The sequence below is a fragment of the Ursus americanus genome, chromosome 19 (genome assembly GCF_024610735.1).
Source record: "Ursus americanus isolate L20-20 chromosome 19, mUrsAme1.1.p, whole genome shotgun sequence".
Taxonomy (NCBI): Eukaryota; Metazoa; Chordata; class Mammalia; order Carnivora; family Ursidae; genus Ursus; species Ursus americanus.
In genome coordinates this window covers 16,662,910-16,682,725 of record NC_142145.1, presented here as the reverse complement: position 1 = coordinate 16,682,725, position 19,816 = coordinate 16,662,910, and the positions used below count along the sequence as shown (strand labels likewise).

Genomic DNA, 19,816 nt, shown 5'->3' with positions numbered 1-19,816 from the left:
TCAGAGACCGAGTCAGTAGAGGGAATAGTTTGGCTTCCGGTTTGGGTGGAGGCAGGAGTGAGCTTTCAGAGGAGGAAGTGGTGCCAGGGCTGGAGGCTGGAATAGAAACCAGCCAGTGCAAGAAAGTAGCCAGTGAATGCCTGGAGGGAACTGAGAACTGCTCTATGACCTGAGCCGGGTGCATGATGGTGCCGCCCTGTTTTGCCTCTGAGCTTACACTGGAGTGCAGTCGTCTCCATACTTCCAGTGGACTAGCTTTGTGGAGCCAAGTGCCGTGCGGGAAATGGACCACAGAGGAAGCAGGAGGAGAGGAAGGGAGGTGCATTCTTCACCTTCCAAGTGGCAGTAAGACCCAGCTAGCATATTCTGAACGGATGCAGCTTTTGGGCTCCATTGGAGGTGCTGTCATGTGTACGGTTGATCGTACGTGAGGGGCGCTCATGGGAAAATCACACCGTGTGCTTAGAGTTTGAAGAACACAAATGTGGGTGTGAGAAATGGGCGTCAGCATTTGAATGTGTTCTGCGGAGTCAGTGGTGATGGCTCTTTCCTCAGTAGCTACATGACCATTGTCGAGGCCGATTGCGTATGGCTACAGATCAGTATTCGTCAACTTCATCAAATTTCAGATCAAAGAAATGAGGAAAATGGTCTCCTTAGCGATGAGAAAAGATAGGGAGAGCAGTAATGTGGTGTACATTTGCCATTGCCGACCAGGCGAGCCTTTCCAAGGTTGACGGTGTCTGACTGGGGGTTTGGTTATGAATTAATTTTTACGCAGCCCCGTGAGCTGATAGAGCCTGTATTCCTTCAACAGCTGTTTGCTGGTGGACTTGCTTCTAGTCTCGGAGGAGGAATCCAGGCAGGCAAGCTTCCTCCCCCGTCACTCATTACAGCAGCCACATGGGGTGGCTGAGCATTTGAAATGGGGCCGGTGTGACCAAGGAGCTGAATTTATCATTTTATTTCATGTTATTAATTAAAATTAAAAGTTTTAAAAAGCCGCATGTGGCAAATGGCACCATATTGGATAGCACATGTGAGGGTGAGACCGAGTTCCCTGGCTTAGGTTAAAAATATATATATATGATTCTGGATTCCCTTTTCTTCAGATAATAATTCTAGCTATTAGAGGGATTCCCAACCCCCCCCCAGTTTTACTTAGTGATTTTTCAGGTATTCCCCCCCCCCCATACCTGAGGCTGTTTCTTTTTGGTTCTACACGTCTGTTATACCAAGAACATTTAATTTAGGTAGTAATAAAAAGCCCAGATGTTTGAAATAATAGAAATTAAAAAGAAGTATTTTTTATTATTTTTTGAAATCTGTATTAGCAAAATACCTAATTGCATTTGCCTCCATGTTGTGAGATGGAGATGTATCTATAGATAGATCGATCGATCTCCACTTACTTATTTTAAGGCATTTTATTTATTTATTTTTTAAGATTTTATTTATTTATTTGACGGAGACAGCAAGAGAGGGAACACAAGCAAGGGGAGTGTGAGAGGGAGAAGCAGGCTTCCTGCCGAGCAAGGAGCCGGATGCGGGCCTCGATCCTGGGACTCTGGTCTCATGACTTGAGCCGAAGGCAGACACTTCATGGCTGAGCCACCCAGGCGCCCCATTTTAAGGCATTTTAAACCAAGAATGAGTCTTTATCTTACTGCCACAAGATACCACAAACTTCTCTTCCTTATAGAGGAAGTCATCTGTGTCTTGATTCTGGTCTAAGGAGTTGCCTTAATTCGAATGAATCCGTTTTCTAAGTCAGGAGCTTCATGGAGAAGATCCAAGACAGCAGAACTAAACGCAGTGTAATTTCTCGTGATTGTTAAGAAATTATTTTTGATAATTTAAATCCTACTTTGTATTTTGTGTATGTTTGAAAACTAAATATTTTAGACCTAGTAATTGATGTTTGCTGAAGATCCTTCTTTCCTTGCTGAAACTCTGGAGGCATATTGGTTCCATTGCCAGGGGATATTGGTGTTTGCCATGTAAAACCTTGCTTTTAGGATCATAGCAGTGGCTTGCCTAAGCTGTCCTTCCTTGGCCGCTGTAAGTTGATGCTGGGAAGGACTGGAGGGTCAGAGCCACCCTACCTCTCAGTGCATAGCTGAGGAGAAGCCCCTTGCACTGGTGCACGGTGCAAAGTCACAAGTGCCTTGGCGTCTTGGACCTGGTGTACAAGGGTCCTCCTCGGCCCCCTGCCCAACGGTGGGTCCCTGGAGTACTCATGGGCCCTGCTGGGCCCTGTGGGCCGTTGTGAGGGGCTGAGCTGGCGTTCTGCTGGGGTGACCAGGGAAGGAGGTGCTCGGGACAGAGGTGGGGCAGCAGGTGTACCCCATGGGTCAGAGTCACCACCTCAGTTATCCACCACAATGGCCAGAGGAGGCCAGTGTCAGCTTCGTCATTGTCCCCTAAACAGGAAAGAGTAAGGATTGGTCATGTGAAAGGAAATAATAGTCTTTTTCCCGCTGTGATGATGGATCCCTCCATGCTTTATACTCCTCACATGCTTCCAGAGGAGAGCAAGTCATTTTAGACTTGTGATTCACTTTCGTCCTTCCTCGGCCCTCAGAGTCTGTTCTCCCAGTTTTATCCCTGGAAGAAAACGTGGAAAGGAAACAGGGCACAGAGTTCAGAACGGGAGGGTCCTCTGTTTCCTTTGCTCCCATGCCAGGTGAGCCACTCATCTTTCCTACTTCTTGTCCGTTTTATTTATCTTTGAGGGCAGGAGCAAGGCAAAGGAGAAGAGGGGGGACAGGGGAGAGTAAATAAGGTTGGTGGTACGACCTTTTATGCAGATCTGAAAATTAAGAAAACATCAGTTTCATATTCATGGAAGTCTCCAAAGGTCAGGCTTTAAAAGATCTCTCCAGAATTGTTGACTCGGACCTGGGAGATGGGCGAGTCGCCTGGGTGACCTTAATAAGCTCGTAATCCTTCCTGGGCCTCTGTGTTGTCACCTGTAAAAGGAGGGCGTGTGCATAGATGACCCCAGGTGTCCACCCCGCTCTGTAAGCCGGCTTCTCCGCTGCTCTGTGGCTCACTGAGTGGAGGCACGGAAGACCGAGATGACATGCGTGTCACCTGGGAGACTTGGGCAGCAGCGTTCGCTGGAGGTGTGTGGAGCAGGCAAGACTCGGTCATTTAGGAAGGTAGTTGTTCCCCTACCAGCCTGACAGCTGTATCGCAGCCGAGACTGAGCTGCTCTTCTTTGCTGGGTGGTTCCCTTGCAGTGGGGCGCCGGCCGGAAACTCAGCTGTAACTCGGCTGCGATTGCTGATTTCTCGTCAACTACCGTTTTTACATCTGTTTGTGAAATGCGGTGCGGTGGTGGTTGAAAAGCTCATGACTTTTATGTTCCAGGTTTATGACTTGCCTTTACTGATAATTTAGAGGCAAAACAACTCAGATTTGTGTTAACCGCAGAGGGACATTTTCTGGCAGGTATTTGCCACTTGTGCCTCTGCAGTTTTCTGGACGTCTCCTTCCGTTGTGTCTCTACTGCCCTTTGAGCCCCCAGCCAGCCCACCCCATTCAGCTACAAAATCTCTGTCTCCAAGGGAAACACACTGGGCTGGAGAGAGCTATTTTAAGAACATTAGTTTCTCCTGTTTTATCAAGTGCTACTTAGGGTAGTCAGGATAGCTTTCGAATTTCAGTTTCTCTAGAGGGAAGCATTTTCAGGTTGGTGGGATTGTTTTGGGCATCTTAGCTGTACTTGAAGGTAACTCAGACGATGAGCACCGCTTTCCTGTTTATGGCTGGTAGCAGGGTAATGGTTCCCTGTCACATGTATAGAATTCAGTGTCCTAGAGATTAGAGGGACTTCAGACACCATTTGTCCACTCTCTGCATCTTACAGGTGAGGACACCCGGGCCCACACAGGGAGGTGACTTGGCCAGTGATCAGGAGGTTGGCGGCCGTGCTGGGCCAGACCCTGAGTCTCCAGCATTGATCTGTGATGTAGTCAGGGGTCTGCGTGGGGGTGGAAGGGGGGCTTAGTCTAAGGCTTGGGTGCTTTTGGTGTTGGACCCAGGTTTGGAGTCTAGGGTCCCGGGAAGTCTGTCTGCTTCCATTTGCCCACGAAGCTGTTCATCTCACTATACGTGATTGCACTTCTGCTGAAAGCAGCTCTCCTTTTTAAGATGAAAATGCTGTGTATCCAAAAGATTTTCTTGGGAATGTTCAGCGCCCCAGAACAGGAGGCAGCACTGTCCATTTCGGCCAGAAATGCCATCAGCATCGCTCTGTTTGAGATGGCTTTCTACCAGTGCCGTCCCGGGAATCTCTACTGGGCTGTTTTTCCAACAAATAGGATCAAGTAGGACCCTGAATAATGCCAAGAAGAGTCCTGTCACTTCTGCACGATCACCATCTTGTTCACATGCAACAATGTCCATGGAGGTGACTTTTCATTTCTTAATGCCCTGCCTTTTATTGGAGAACTTGGAGGTGGCAGTACTCTCAAGTGACAGGAGAATGAGAATCAGCTGATGGTGATAAATGGCCAGCGTGCGTGAAGTGTGCCAGGCACCCTTGCAAGGACTTCATCTGTACCAACTCAGTTGATTAGTTTATTCCTCACAACAACTCTGTGAGATCCTGTTATGGCCCCACTTTTTAGATGAGGACGCTGAGGCACAGAGGGGTAAGAGACTTGCCCTTGGCCACATGGCTCTGCCAGTTACAAAGCCAGGACTCAGACCGAGGAGGTCTGCCTCTTGACCCGTGTGGTGGTGGTCGTTTAAACTGTGTAGTTGTGTGGACAGGTTCACTTTCAGAGGAGTCCCTCCAAGCTCTGTGGATTCCTCTGCTCACTGTCTCTCGTGCTCTCTGCTGATCCCAGACCCCGCATGCCCGCTAAGAATCCTGTACTTTTGTTCATGCCAATTTTCTCAGCTTGAGCTCTCCTTCCTCCCAGTTGTCCGCCTGTCCTAACTTGCCCATTCATCTCCGTGTGGACAGCACACCCCCAAACCATTTTGATCCCCAAGTTGAGAATCAGCCTCTGCCTTCCAGCCTGGGTCTCACAGAATGTGATCTCTCCACATCCTTGTTACTCTGAGGGAAGGTACCATGTGCTATCCACACATCTTTCACGTGGGTATCGTTCTAAAACTATCTGTGGTTGAGTAAATGAGAAAAGGAAGAAAAGCAATAGTATTCTTGATTAATAAATTTTCCATAGTAAGTGGTATATATTTGGAAACCTCTTTTTTTCAGGAAATATTTCCAAAATGTCAACGCGATTGCCTTAAAGAATAGACTGCCCAGAGAATATAATTGACTTCCTTCAGCAATAGTGAATTTTCATGGCCTCGATACTTACTGTAGATCAGTTGAATTAATTAGCTGCTTGTACCAGTGCCCACTTTGTGCCAAGCATTGTTTTTGCCACCAAGGATTTACTGGTGAGCAAATCCAAGTCTCCGATCTCATGAGCTTAATTCTAAAAGTGATAGATGACAAATTAGTAAATAACTAAATGAACAAGATAATTTTAGATAGCGAAAGAGGAGAAGGTAAACCCGGATGCTCTGATAGAGGGTGGTAGGGGAGGCAAATGGTGGCAGTTAGGATGCAGTGTCCGAGGATACGACCTGGGATCTCACCCCTGGGTTGCAAAGTGGAGCTGGCTGAGGCCATTTGGAGCCAGAGCTGTCCAGCAGGACCTGCTAGGTAGGATTGGATGTGATGTGCACCAGGAGAGATGAGGCCAGGGCGGTTGGAGCAACGGGTGAATGGAAAGACTGTTTCACAGTGGCTTTACAGGTAGTTAAGAGCCAGGTTATGTTTAACCTTGTAGGACATACAGGAAAGAACGTTCAGTTTATTGTAAGCAGAGTAGGAAGCCATTGGAGTTTAATGTAGGGAATGACATAAAATATGTAGCATTTCAAATATAAATGCATACACACACCATCCAATATAATAAATCAGTAATTCATAGTACCGTGGTTTGTCTCTCTTGTTGCGAAAGTAAATATTTTACATTATTTTAATTAGAGCCTAGGTATTTGAGGTTTTGCTACATATAGTATTTAAAAATTAATGAAACAGTAACATTTATTTTTCCAACTTCTTGGTTTGACCAGTGAATTTTGCACAATGAGATCTCGAGTACTGATTTCTTTAAAGATATCACAGTTACGTTTCATAGCTTCATGAAATAAACACCAGGAAGAGGCTGATCCGTGGCGCTACCTAGAACGGTCTCTGTGGAGGGGATAGTCTTTCAGTTATCTTAGGCTGATGATATGATACTTTAATGTTAAAAATAAAGCAAAATTGCCTTCACAGGCATATTTTCTGATAACTCCATTTTTAGGTTTCTTGGATAACAGGGACGAGACGGCACCAGTGACCACTGGTTCTCCGAAATTAATCAGCAACGAGATTGAGGCCTGCACCCTGTAGTTAGAAATTAGACTTGGCAATGATGACTGTAATTTTGTCATTTGAGGCTGGGGTTGGCTCCTAAAAATGGGTGTCGATAGTGACATCTAGTGGATCTTGGGTAGATAAAAGTTTTGTGACCTATAAAATAATTAATCATCAAAGAATGGTTGAAGAACCAACCCCGTTTTCACCTTCCCACGTTCTAAAGCAGCAACGTATGTTCTCTGTAACCCAGTTCGGTGCATCTAAAATACAACAGTATCAGGAGTTTTGAAACTTACTTTTTCTTCCTATAGACAGAAGATCCGACCATGGAGCGACCCTATACGTTTAAGGATTTTCTTCTTAGACCAAGAAGGTGAGGCTTTGGTGTCAGGTCCTTCATGCTTCAGTCATTGGTTTTCTCTGAGGAAGACTTTGGGTTCTTTTCCTTTTGGATCTTTTTTTTTTTTTAAGTCATCATAAATATGAAAGATGTAACCAAGTCATATCCTTTATAACCAATTTTCTTCCATTATACAGTCATAAATCTCGAGTTAAGGGATTTTTGCGATTGAAAATGGCCTATATGCCAAAAAATGGAGGTCAAGATGAAGAAAACAGTGAGCAGAGGGATGACATGGAGGTAAGTTGCAGAGCTGCGGGCTTTGATCTGTTTTCCTCGCCCAAGACCATACTAATGTTTCATTTAAGACTTTATAATTTAAGGAAATAAAAGTGGATAAAGCTTAACTATGAAAAAACTTACCTGGGTCTTTGAATCGGTGATCCTCGACTGATATGTTTGGCTTTGGTTAAAAAAAAAAAAAAAAAAAAAGACAAACTTTTCATTTTATGTTACAGCACTGATAATTGAAGAGGCTTTTCTTAATAAAATGCTATGCCTGCATTTCACGAGCAGCCCCACCCCTATGTGAAATTGTGCTCACCATATTTCATCCTCTTATTTCTTTGGCCTTTCAGCTCGTTGTAAATTTCCTCGTAGCGCCTGGAATTGCTTCAAAGTGGATGAAATGATTTAGAAAAGCGTTTCCAAGTTTCTTAGGTGTTTGGCCCACAGTTGATGCATTAGGAAAGCTCTCCTCTAGAAAAGCCACTTTGGAGCTCACTGTCCAGAGGAATTTTTTCTTCCCTCCTTGGCATAGCTGCCATCTGTAACTGCTTTGTCCCATACCTACATCACGGGTCCCTCTATAGCTTCCCTGCACGTGCTTCAGACAGCACCGTGGTGTGTAACACAATTTTCGTATTGTTCTGAAAATGTGCATGAAACAGGGCCCCTCCGGGGCTTATTTGCACATCTGTTTGCAGCTGTGGTATATATGTGATATGTGAATTATGTGTTATGGGCAAGTTATCGGAACCCTCCCATTTCCGGGCAGTGTTTCACTTGTGCACTTTCTGTCTGTGGGGAGGGGCGAAGCGGGTGGTAGACATTTATGAATGTTAAGGTTTCATAAGCACATCGGCAGATTTTTATCTCAAATCCAAGGAATTTTTTACACTGTTGTAGCTTTCCAACTGCACTAACCAGTGAATTATTTTAATTTTCCAGTGACTTTACTAGGGGATGTTAGGAGGGAATACTTAATGCCTAAAATATGTGTTGCAAAAATGTAACTGGTAACTCTGGTACCGTGAAGCCTGTTGATGGGGGGCAGCAAGTGGGGAGGGCCTAAGCAGAAAGCAGCTTCCGGACTTCTGCTCTCATGATTGTCCTCGATGCAGAGTGGGAGCCTTACCAGCTTCCAGAGTCAGCCCGCGTGCCATCCTCCCTGGGGAGCGATCGAGCCTGGGCCTCCTGGCCCCTGGTGCCGTGATCTCTGTAAGAACACCCATGCGGCATGGCTCATCGCCCCGGCTCCCTTTTACCTTACAGAGGTGTCGAAAAGACAAAAGTGGTAACACAACCCATGTCCCTGGCGTGGCTTTGCGCTGCCCTGGAGGCCTTCAGGTCAAAATAACAAACCTGTGTGTGGAAAGAGAATAATGTGACTTAACACAACACACTGTACGTATCTGAAGCTGTGTTGCTCTGTACGATGAGTGCGGCCACGTTCAAAGGCAGCACAATTAATTGGCCATTGCTCAGAATTTTTCTTGAGACTCTTCTAGAATTGATTTTTTTTTTTTTTGACCCTTTTTGGGAATTTCTTCACATGTGGCGCATGAAGCCACTGAAAGAGCCAGAATGCCAAGGAACAGGGAAGAAGGATCCAGAGCGCACCGTGATTGTTTTTCCTCCCATCCAAAGGGCCCACCTCAATGATCTTCATTTGGTTTTCTTCCCCAGCATGGCTGGGAGGTCGTGGACTCGAACGACTCGGCCTCTCAGCACCAGGAGGAGCTCCCTCCCCCTCCGCTGCCCCCGGGCTGGGAAGAGAAGGTGGACAATCTCGGTCGTACCTATTACGTCAACCACAACAACCGGACCACTCAGTGGCACCGACCGAGCTTGATGTGAGTACCGTTGCCTGGACGGGGATGCGTCTGCACCCATGAGGGTGGGACACGGTGGCTCCGTGGGGGCAAGTCGGGAGATCGGTCCTGCATCAGAAAAAGTGTGTGGTCGTGCAGGACGACGCCGTTCCTTCCTCTCCATTTAGTTCAAGATTTCACGTGTGCGAAAGAAGCAGCTCTTGCCTTTGTTTCGTGTTCTCCTTAAGTATGAACGAGTTCATTTTATGTGTCTTTTTATATAGGCTCGTGAAATATAGGTTGTTTTTCCTAGATTTATCTTAAGGGCGCCGACGCGCTCACTTCCCTCGTACCCCTCTTCCTCTCCTGACTAACCCAGAATGGAAAAAACAGCGGGCGGATTGGCTGTGCAGTTTTCTTTGAAGTTTTTGGATTTTTATTCCCTTTAATTATTTGATTTGGAAACACAACTTATTTTTTCCTTTTTGGGAAATTTATAAATCACCCCCTTGATCTCACTAGACACCCATGGGAGGGTTGCAAACTCAGAATTAGTCATCACTGTTTATTCTCATCCCTCACCAGCCTCAGGGATGCAGTGAATTGATTACTGTTTTGTTCACACAGCAATTTCGTATTTGATGGTAGAAAATAAACACTGGTTAAACCTCAGCTACATTGAAAAAGGATTTGAAGCAGCTTGCTTTTAAATCATGGTATACAGCAAGACCTAAAACTATGAGCATACAATAAAAGGCAAAACAGAATATTAAAGGAAGGAAAAGGAAAAAATTATCTTTGAAAATTTGAGCTCCCTAGCAGCCAAGACAAGGAGGGTAATTATCAATGAGTTATATAGTTTTCAATATGTAATAAAAGCAAGTATATTAAGTGAGGTGGTTTTCTCTTTAATCCAGACTCTGAAATTTGCTAATGATAGTTTTTAAACAAGTGGTATTAGCAGTGTGATGGATGGCGTTGTCAGTAAGCCTTCTATCTTTAGACGTTCCAGAGAGATTTTGCTTATGACCGTGGGTGGAGAAGGTAGCCAAGAAGTCCAGTCCAGGTTTTGAGTTAGAAAGCTTGCCAAACCCACACCAATGAATCCAGTCCTTCCTAACCTCCCAAGTGGGTTCCTGTGAGTATCGGCTGTGCTTGGTCAGCTGTAGACCCAGCTCGTTATTCACAGGACAGTGTAAATACCCAGACATCCAGGCGACAGTGAGCTCTTCTTCATTGCGATTTTTCCCCCATAGAAATATAAATGGAAATGGTCTAATTTTTATTTTTATTTTATTTTTTACCAATTCCCTTTGATGAATGACCATAGCTATTGTGAAACTATTTTAAGCCATTTGACTGCTCTAGCTATTTGTAATTAAAAAAAAAAAACAAACAGAAAACTGGATCTCCCTCCCCACTTCAGCTTGGTTACACGTAGTGATCGGGAGTCTTGAATCACCAGTCTCGGTGGCCATACCCTAAGTAAGCACCATGAGCTTCCTTTGCTAAACCTCACTGAACACCTGGCACTTTGTGGGGACCAGAGCGTCCTATGACCTCTGCAGAAAAGTGACCGCTAGCAGCTCACAAAGAAATACGAATGGCCGTGCGGATATGGATAAAACACCTTCATTATTATCCTGCAGACTGAAGTCTGTTATTTTGGGATAAGTGGAAATCCTTGCTTTCTCTACCTCCCAACTTCCCAGAGTTGTGAAACTCTAATGAGGAAATTCCTGAGGAAAGACTTCATATGTTTTGGTAAACACACCACCTTGGTGGCAGTGTCCCAAAGAACTAAACCAAAACAACAGAGATCATCTGTACCATGCTGGCTCATCAGTTGTCCAGAGCAGCATGGGAAAAATGCGGCTCTTAATCCAAGTTCAGGTTCACGGCTAGTTCAGGGAGTGGTCAGTGGCGTGGCTGTCCACTTGTGAGGCAGCTCTGCTAAAGAGGGTGAGCCAGGAAGGACGTCAGCAGAGCTCAGGTGGGGCCCGGGGAGTGCCTCCTCTGCAACGGGCCTGGCTTCTAGAAAGCAAGAGAAAAGTTAGACGTGAAGAGTTAGTTTCCCCAGTAACGTCTTCGTCCCATCTGAACTGTTTCGAGAATTTGAGGTGCTTTCTCCTTACCTTTACTTGGTGTGGCCAGAAGCGCTCAAGCCTTCCGGAATTATTTTAAAGTATTGTTCTAATTTTTAAAAAATTATTTCCATAATTCAGTGTTTATAGAATATTGCTGTACTCTTTGGGGGGAAATTGGTATTAAGAGGTGTCTTTATTTTTTTAATTTTATTATTTTTTTAAAAAGATTTATTTATTTGAGAATGAGAGCGAGAGCATGAGCAAGGCAGGGAAGAGCAGAGGGAGAGGGAGAAGTAGGCTCCACCCTGAGCAGGGAGCCCAACAGAGGGCTCTTTCCCATGACCTGAGCTGAAGGCCCACGCTTAACTGGCTGAGCCACCCAGGTGCCCCAAGAAGTGTCTTGATTAAAAGGCTCGCTCTGTCTGAGGAAATGAGACCGTGATAACCATATGCTAAAGCAAAGAATTAAGACTGTCCCAGTGACTCCTGTCTTCCCTAGTTCACTACGCCTGTGCTCCATACTTCAGCCCCCTGAAAAATCTTCAGTGACAGCTCGTTGCCCTCGGGCTGTTCTTCAGGCTCCGTCTCCACCCCGCCTCTTGCCAGATTCCCCAGCCACACTCATAAACCCACAGGGCGTCGAGTGGCCAGCCCGTACCCAGCTGCTTTCTGATTACTCTCTTCTCGGCCCTGTGGATGCAATAATGCGCCCCCCCCCACCCCTGCCCAAGGACGGGAACAGAACCAGAAGGTGCCCTTTCTTCTGGCTGCCTTAAATGTCAGCCTCCTCCACCTTCCCCTGGGGGAGCTGTACTTCTCTTCAGGTCTCACGGGAAGGCGGGTGCTTCCTCTCTCCTATCGTGAAGCAACGTAATACTCCGGTTGCCTGTTGGAGCCTGGACTGTGTTGTCTTATTCGCAGATCTACCCCGTAAGCGCCTGGCCCAAAGTAGGAGCTCAGCAAAATGCCTCCTAACTGAATGAATGAGCACAAGTGAATCACTTCTGAAAGTGATTACAGGCACATGGTATAGAATTCCAGAATGGAAGGCTGCCCAGAGTGCTCCCAGCTCTCTCAAGTCAGGGTAGCATTTAAAACACCCCTAATTTTAGAATTCTCCTTGACCCTGTTTTAAATGTCAACGGTAAGTTTTTTACTGTAAAAAACACAATTTTAGGAGCACCTGGGTGGCACAGTCGGTTGAGCACCCGACTCTTGGTTTTGGGTTGGGTTGTGATCTCGGGGTCCTTGGGATCGAGTCCTGTGTCGGGCTTCGCACCTGGCGTGGAATGTGCTTGAGATTCTCTCTCCCTCTGCCCCTCCCACTTATTTTCTCTCTCTCTAAAAACAAAAGTCTTTAAAAAATACAATTTTAAAAAATCTGGCGAAGGAATGAAATTAAGGTTATAAATGAAGATGAACTTGTGAGACTCACTTAATTCCATTACCTCTCTTTCTAGAATACTTTGTACTTCTTCTGTCATAGCAACAATGTAATCCTATCTCAGTAACTCCCCTCGTCATTGCAGTAGCTAAAGTATGTGAATGGGAGTGATCTCATACTGATCTTAATTGGCGGTGAACTTGATAAACTTATGGTTTATCATGCCTCTATCCACTTGTATATTTCCCATGGAAGTCAAGTGAAGAATATATATATGAAATTAATGACTGAAGAAAAATGAAATAATTGTTTCCTAAAATATTTTCTTGCCACCAATAAAATCATTTTCTGTTTTAATCTGTCAGCTCAGAAATATTTTTAAATGTTCATCTTCCCATTAGTGACTCTTTTAAATTTCCACTTTCAACAACCCTCTCATTCAATTGCTTAATAACATGCAAAAGGCCTCCTTTGTGTGAACATTTTCACTTTATCACTAAAGATGGTAAAAACCCAGAGTTGGAATTTCAAAATCAGAGGTATCTTCTCTATGCTTTTTAGTTGTTTCTGGTTCACACCGATTACTAATTATATGAGCCTGTAGAATAAGGAAGATTTGCATAATTTTTTTTTTTTTAAAGATTTTATTTATGGGGCACCTGGGTGGCTCAGTCGTTAAGCCTCTGCCTTCGGCTCAGTGCGTGATCCCAGCGTCCTGGGATCAAGCCCCCCATCAGGCTCCTCTGCTGGGAGCCTGCTTCTTCTTCTCCCACTCCCCCTGCTTGTGTTCCCTCTCTCGCTGGCTGTCTCTCTCTCTCTGTCAAATAAGCAAAATCTTTAAAAAAAAAAAAAAGATTTTATTTATTTGACAGAGAGGCAGCGAGAGAGGGAACACAAGCAGGGGGAGTGGGAGAGGAAGAAGCAGGCTCCCCACTGAGCAGGGAGCCTGATGCGGGGCTCGATCCCAGGATGCTGGGATCGTGACCTGAGCCGAAGGCAGATGCTTTACTGACTAAGCCACGCAGGCGCCCCAAGAGTCACCTCTTTATTTGCATACAGTGGTATTAGTCTGAAACTGTTCACTATTACAGGGGCCCAGCAGGCTTTTTATTGGGATATAGTATAAGTTGGTTTAAGAGTATATTCAAATATTTTAAAACCTGTGTTGTAGGAAGAATCTATAAGGAGGGCCCTTGATTAATACTCTACTCCAATTAGTTTGAAATAATGTTTTCAAATATTTTGAAAGGTTAACTTGCAACGTCATTTTTGTTAACTGAATAGGGTGTCTTATTGAAAGAGTCTGAGTTTTCTCCAAAATTTTGATGTTTGACCTTCTACTCTAAAAGCCAGCAGGTAGTATTTCTCCCAAAGTCTGACTGCCTGTAATTTACTGCAAAAGTTTTCAAGATTGAATTGATGCTTTCAGATCCTGAATTAAGAGATGTATATGACCAAAAAAAAAAGCATGAAGTTACAGTGTTCTTCAAATCCCACTTGATTTGGGAAGTTATCACCTGATGTTTGTGCAGATTTTAAAAAAGTGGTTTAATAGGAAGAAATACAGTGTCCTAATTCAGAGATTTTGTCAAAATGAGATCCACAGCAACCAGAAAACATCCATGTTGGGTCAGGAGCTCTTCCTCAGACCCAGCTTGAGTTTGTGCTATTTCTGCTCTTTGGCCCATTGTTAGTGACCAAAAGTTGCTGCCTGTCATTGCTAGTGTCCTGGAAGGGTCAGAACTGACTGGCCCCAAGTCTGAGACCTGTCACCTGTCCTTTGAGAAACCTGCCTTATCACTAGAGCAAACAGATGGAGGGCTGTGATTTCTTTTTTTTTTAAAGATTTAATTTATTTGAGAGTGAGAGAGAGAATGAGCAGTGGGGACGGGCAGAGGGAGAGAAAGAAGCAGGCTCCCGCTGAGCAGGAAGCCTGACTCGGGGCTGGATCCCAGGACCCTGAGCTGAAGGCAGATGCTTAACCGACTGAGCCACCCAGGCGCCCCAGGGCTGTGATTTCTTAAATACTGAAGTACTTTTCACAGTCTCTACCTGAAAAATACCCAAAGACATGATTACTGATGCCTGTGAACCCTGTATCTGTTGGGTTGAAATGAAGCTACAGCTGTAGCCAAGCTCCGTAGGGAGAATTCTCCCACCTAACGGCCAGCTGGTTGTCAGCGTTGAGCAGGACAACGCTGACTCGTCAGCGGGCGCAAGGCCCTTGGTGAGCGTTGGACTGTTGCTCAAGTGCCAGGGATCAACACGGGCTCTCCTGTCTCCCTTGCCCTGCGCTCCCAGGGACGTGTCCTCCGAGTCGGACAGCAACATCAGGCAGATCAACCAGGAGGCGGCGCACCGGCGCTTCCGCTCGCGCAGGCACATCAGCGAGGACCTGGAGCCTGAGCCCAGCGAGGGCGGAGACGGCCCAGAGGTAAGCTGTCCCCATGCGGCCTCTGCGCTGCAGCTCCGTCCCTTCCTCCCCTCCGTGTGCCCCAGCTTGATTCTGTGTCCTCGTTTTTTTCTCCGGGTAAATGCGGTCTAAAAACTAATGATCGCGGTCTTCCAGCTCATTGATGACCATCGGGATATCGATTAATTTGGGAAGCGCTTATCAAAGTCATGTTTGATTAATACACGTGTCTGTTCATTACAAAAGGGAATGATGTTGTCTCTAGTCGTGGACCTCTTAAGATATTCTCACTTTACAATTTACTTTTCCCCCGAGTCTGACCGTATCTTACTGAATGTGATTGTCCTGTTCAGCAGCTGAATGAGTCCTGTCACTTGTGTGGGTACCACATGCTTTTACTGAGGGGTGTTGACATCGTGAAAGAGATTTATTACCAGGAAAACAGAAATCTGGGTGAATTTAGAAACATTTATTTTTTTTCCCCCTTAAATGTTTATGGTAAATTACTGGAGGAAAAATTAAGAAGTGAGCCACAAATTAGCAATAACCATAACTTCCGTACAGCGTTAACAACTCTGTTTACTTACTAGAAATCCATTCTTTTCAGACCGTGTGTCAGGAAGAAGATCATTGACCAAACGTGCCAGTGCTCAAAATTGGAAAAGCAAAATTAGTGATAATAAATTCACAAAAAGTTACTTAATAGCACTGTTTAATTACAGCTTATAGCAGCTCTGCTGTTTTCATTGTGACTCCTTAGTAGTTGAAGAAAATCCGTGAAAAACATGAATGCATTCCTGAGAACATTTTCCACCCATGCATGTCGTCACTCATGCTAGAAGTGGGTCACTGCTCAGGGAGATGGTGTTATGGAGTGGTTAAGAGCGCAGCCCCGAGAACCAGGCTTCCTTGGATCAGTTCCTGGCCCTGCTACTTCCTAGCTTTGTTCTCTCTGGCAAGTTACTCTCTGTGCCTTGGTTTCCTCATCTGTCAATTAGGGTAGTAGTCGCATCTTCTCATGGTTCTGGAGAAGATTGTGTGCCTCCCGAGTGCTCAGTAAATGTTAATTATAGTTATTATAATGGTTATCGTCGTTGGCAAGGTGACAAGAGGATCCCTCATTCCTGCCATTTACCCCAGTGTCTTTTGTTCCTTGATAGCCTTGGGAGACCATTTCCGAAGAAGTGAACATCACTGGAGACTCCCTCAATCTGTCACTGCCCCCACCGCCATCGTCTCCAGTGTCTCGGACCAGCCCTCAGGAGCTGTCTGAGGAACTGAGCAGAAGGCTTCAGATCACTCCAGACTCCAATGGGGAGCAGTTTGGTTCTTTGATTGTAAGTAATGGTCCTGTTTGAATGAGAAGTTAAGCAAATATTTTACCATTTCTCATTGCTGTAAGAGAATCTTGTGTGCAACTAATGACCAAGATTCTTCCAGCTCCCAGAGAACTCTGACATTTTCCAAAGTGCTTCCTTTCCTAAGAGGACAATACCAAAAATAGTCCAAGCAGATGAGAATCATTCTTGATTTGTAAAGAACTCAAGAAAATAAGAGTCCATGACTTCTCTTATTACCAGCTTTAACCCTGAATTTCTTTTCCCAGCCAAAGGCTCATGAATAGTACCTTCATCACAAAGATGGTGTTTCACACTGGGACCTAAGAGACATTAGGCCTCTTAATGAGTCCTCTTAATTTGTACCCTACTGCACCCTTTATCGTTCTAATGTCACAGATGAAGGCATGATGTTAAAGGGACCCATCTAAGACAAAGTTAGAATGGGAGACAAAAGACCTCACCTAAGTCCCAGAGAACAAATCCTTAAGAAAGGTTATGAAGTTGTGGTATAGACTACAGGGTAACATTTGCACTTGGGTTCTCAACCATCAGGGAACCTCTTTCTAGAAACTTCGGGTAGGGCTGAGCCCCAGTGAGAAGCAGCAAAACCAGCATGAAGACCTCCATGTCTGACAACAGAAAACCCTGCAGGAAAGTCCATAGAAAAATACCTGCATGTGTGTAAAGTTGAGAACAAATGGAGTCTGAATGTTTCTTAAGAAATTAAACTTAAAAGGTGTGTTGTAGTAAATGATAGTAGTCACTCCACTGAAAATGGCATCCTAGAAAAATAGTCATTATTACAACTGTATCAAACCCACAAGTAAGTGTTCACAAAATTGTTACTCCTTCAGTTACAGTGTTTTTATTTAAAGACACCATTGGCCTATATTGTATGAGTTGTGGTGATTACTCATTTCATGTGGCTTTATATTAGAATTCTATAAATGTTTTTCAGGAAGAGAAATACCACCGAGATAAAAATTTAATACTAAAAGGGCAGGGGGAAAATTATATGTGGGATATTTGAATTGGTAAAAACCGTTGCTATGGAAATGACATAAGCAATGAAGCCATGTATTTAAAACCTCTGAAAGGTAATAAGTAGTGCACATAGCAGGTGTCCGCCCCTAGTCTACCAAGTAAAAAATCATAATTTTCATCAGCATTAGTATCAAGTTAGCATTTCCAGTTATTTCCATATATATTCTAGTTATGGGGACCCACGTGCATTTAATCATTCCAGGTGCATAAAATACCTTTAAGATCCAAGTACAAGAGGCAGTATTATTTTAAGGTTGTGTTGAGTCTGATTCAACTATTAAGGAAGAATGTCTTGGAAAAAGAAGAACACGGGACTTCTCTTCAGTTTTGCTTCTCAGGGTCACTCCGTATTCAAGGACGATAGTGTGAACTTTGACCAAAGAAGGAGTCCTCCTTGCTGACCGTTGTGGAAGGACACGAATAGGCCCCCGTCACTGTCTTTCTTTGACCTTACCCCATTTTACTTATTGTTGCAAAATATTAAAAATGAGTGAGTTCTATGCACATACTTATCCCACCGGTGAACCAGTTGCTGATTAGACACTTGGCCTTTCTGTGCTGTTCTCTGATTGGATCTGTGAGGCTTTTTTTCTTCTAACAATATAAGTTAATACAGATAAGTCGGAGGAACATCATATGTCACACACTCGATGTTTTAGCTTAACGTCACTGCCTGACCCTTCGAAGTAGCAGCGCAGGACTGTATTTGAGTTCTCTGGACTTAGACTCCAGATGACCCTTTGTCAGTAGTAATGTGCAACAAATGTCTGATGAGCATATATCAGTATTTTTTCCTTTATTCCCATCACACTGGAACTTACCCCACAGGTGCTTCCCAAAGCAAAATACAAGACTGCTAGCTTCCTGTTTCCATTTTTAGAGCAGCACTAGAACGTTCCACTGGCCTCTCGAGTCCCCTTCTTGTTTTGGTCTCTGCCTCCTATTTTTGCTGTTACGTCTTACTAAGGCCCAATCAGAATCCCAGTCTGCCTGAAACGCTTGAAAATGTACGATTATTCGACTACTTGAAGGATTAGTGCCCTGGCTCAGAAAAGCTGGTGTCTTCTTTAATTAACTTCTAATACCAAAGAGCATTCCCTAGGCTTGAGGGACATTTTTTAAACCGGTGAACCTTGCTTCTGTTCCTGTGTATTCATGATGGGTCATGTCCTTTCATCCCTTCAGCAAAGAGAGCCGTCCTCGAGGTTGCGGTCCTGCAGTGTCACCGACGCAGTCGCCGAGCAGGCTCACCTACCACCGGTAACCCACGCCCCTTGCCGGCCGCCAGCTGGCTCATGCCGCTTGTATTTGAAATCGTCTTGGGCTACAGAGGAAGAGTTTTTCCTGTGCAAATCCATTCTCTGTCTAAATGAGACCTTAGGCTTTCCTAGCAAATTGCCCAAGGAGAGTGGATTTCCAATACCAAGAGTTATTGCCACGAAGTCTCTGAAATGCTAAAAACTTCATTGCTTTGCTTTTCCACCTAAATTAATACCAAATTCTGATGTGCTTACCTGACTTAAAACTGCTAAACTCAAAGCATGCTTTAATAATTCTTTTCTGTTTTTAAACTTCATTTGGTCACTAACGCTGTGCTCCAGTGAGCTGTATCTTAAGAACATATTGAATCCCTTCGAACAGGAAGAACTCTTCTGGGTTTGCAGGGAGCGGTTTTTTCCCATCACTAATGGCCTAAACTCTTAACCCACAAAGCGCCTGTCCCTTCTCTGTAAAGGCAGCTCTGCTGACTCAAGAATTGGCTGTAATTTGTTCCCACCTTCCCACAATGTTCCTAACTAGCAGCGAATATGGGAGAGTAAGGAGTGTTTGATGATATAGGACAAAAATAAGAACGATTATTCAGATTGGAAGGCAGACCGGGACTGCCTTGGGAGAGGATTGGTGTATGCAGTAAAAATTTTTTGGTAAATTTATTTCTTCTTTTGGAAGAGAAAATATTTTGTGGTTTTAGCGTGTTCAACTTGTTTAACCTTGACCAGTTTTTTTGTTTTTTGTTTTTTTTTAGTACAAATCCTTGATCATTTGGGGGGCACTAATAACACTATCATGTATGAAGTTAAAGGAAAAAAGGATTGTACTTAGAGTTTTTGCAATCATGGTATCTTCCCTGTCACGTACATTTTTACTGCAAAGCATATTGTTGCCTGTGTTTCAGTCTTTTATGGTGACAGGATGAATTCGAGAGTATGCTGGCTAGCTGAGTAATCAACATGGCAGGTTCAGTTATGGCGCCCATAGAATGGATTGGTTGATCAGAAGCTTGACAAGAGCATCCTTTCTGGGATGGTTTTAGTACAGGCCTCCCCAAAAACCAGAGTAATCATCTGTGGTAGCCTGGGGAGGGGATCCCCCTCAACCTGATGATTCTGTGATTTTCCTTGATGAATTAATGGCACTTTCCCTCCTTTTCAAAATCAGTGTCAATTTTATCTACCAAAGAGCTCCCTCTCCTGAACACTGTTGATTCCTCCCTCTTTCCCTATACTCCATAAAGCTGTCAACTCAACTTATCACTGGTGGCCTCTTACCCAAATTAGGAGTTAGGCAGATTTAAGAATCTGCTTAATTATTTCACAGTGGGGATCAAACCAGAGCAGTTGTTTCGAATGAGACCTCTCACATTCCTAAGGGTGCAGTTCATTGTTTCCCGGAATCAGGGCTACAGCCTGAGCCTTCCCGGGGTGGGAGGGTGATGGT

At 44.5% G+C, this 19,816-nt stretch overlaps 1 protein-coding gene across 9 annotated transcripts in view; it reads left to right on the top strand.

Moving 5' to 3' along the window:
* Positions 1–19,816, top strand: part of NEDD4L (NEDD4 like E3 ubiquitin protein ligase) — a 333,206-nt gene that overhangs the window by 254,711 nt on the left and 58,679 nt on the right. For all 9 annotated transcript variants that reach the window (XM_087869779.1, XM_045790183.2, XM_045790181.2 and 6 more), the window contains 6 exons: positions 6,709–6,770; positions 6,935–7,037; positions 8,706–8,872; positions 14,603–14,735; positions 15,875–16,051; positions 18,284–18,358. In XM_087869779.1, coding sequence (XP_087725905.1) covers positions 6,709–6,770; positions 6,935–7,037; positions 8,706–8,872; positions 14,603–14,735; positions 15,875–16,051; positions 18,284–18,358 — 717 coding nt within the window. The remainder of the gene's footprint in view (positions 1–6,708; positions 6,771–6,934; positions 7,038–8,705; positions 8,873–14,602; positions 14,736–15,874; positions 16,052–18,283; positions 18,359–19,816) is intronic.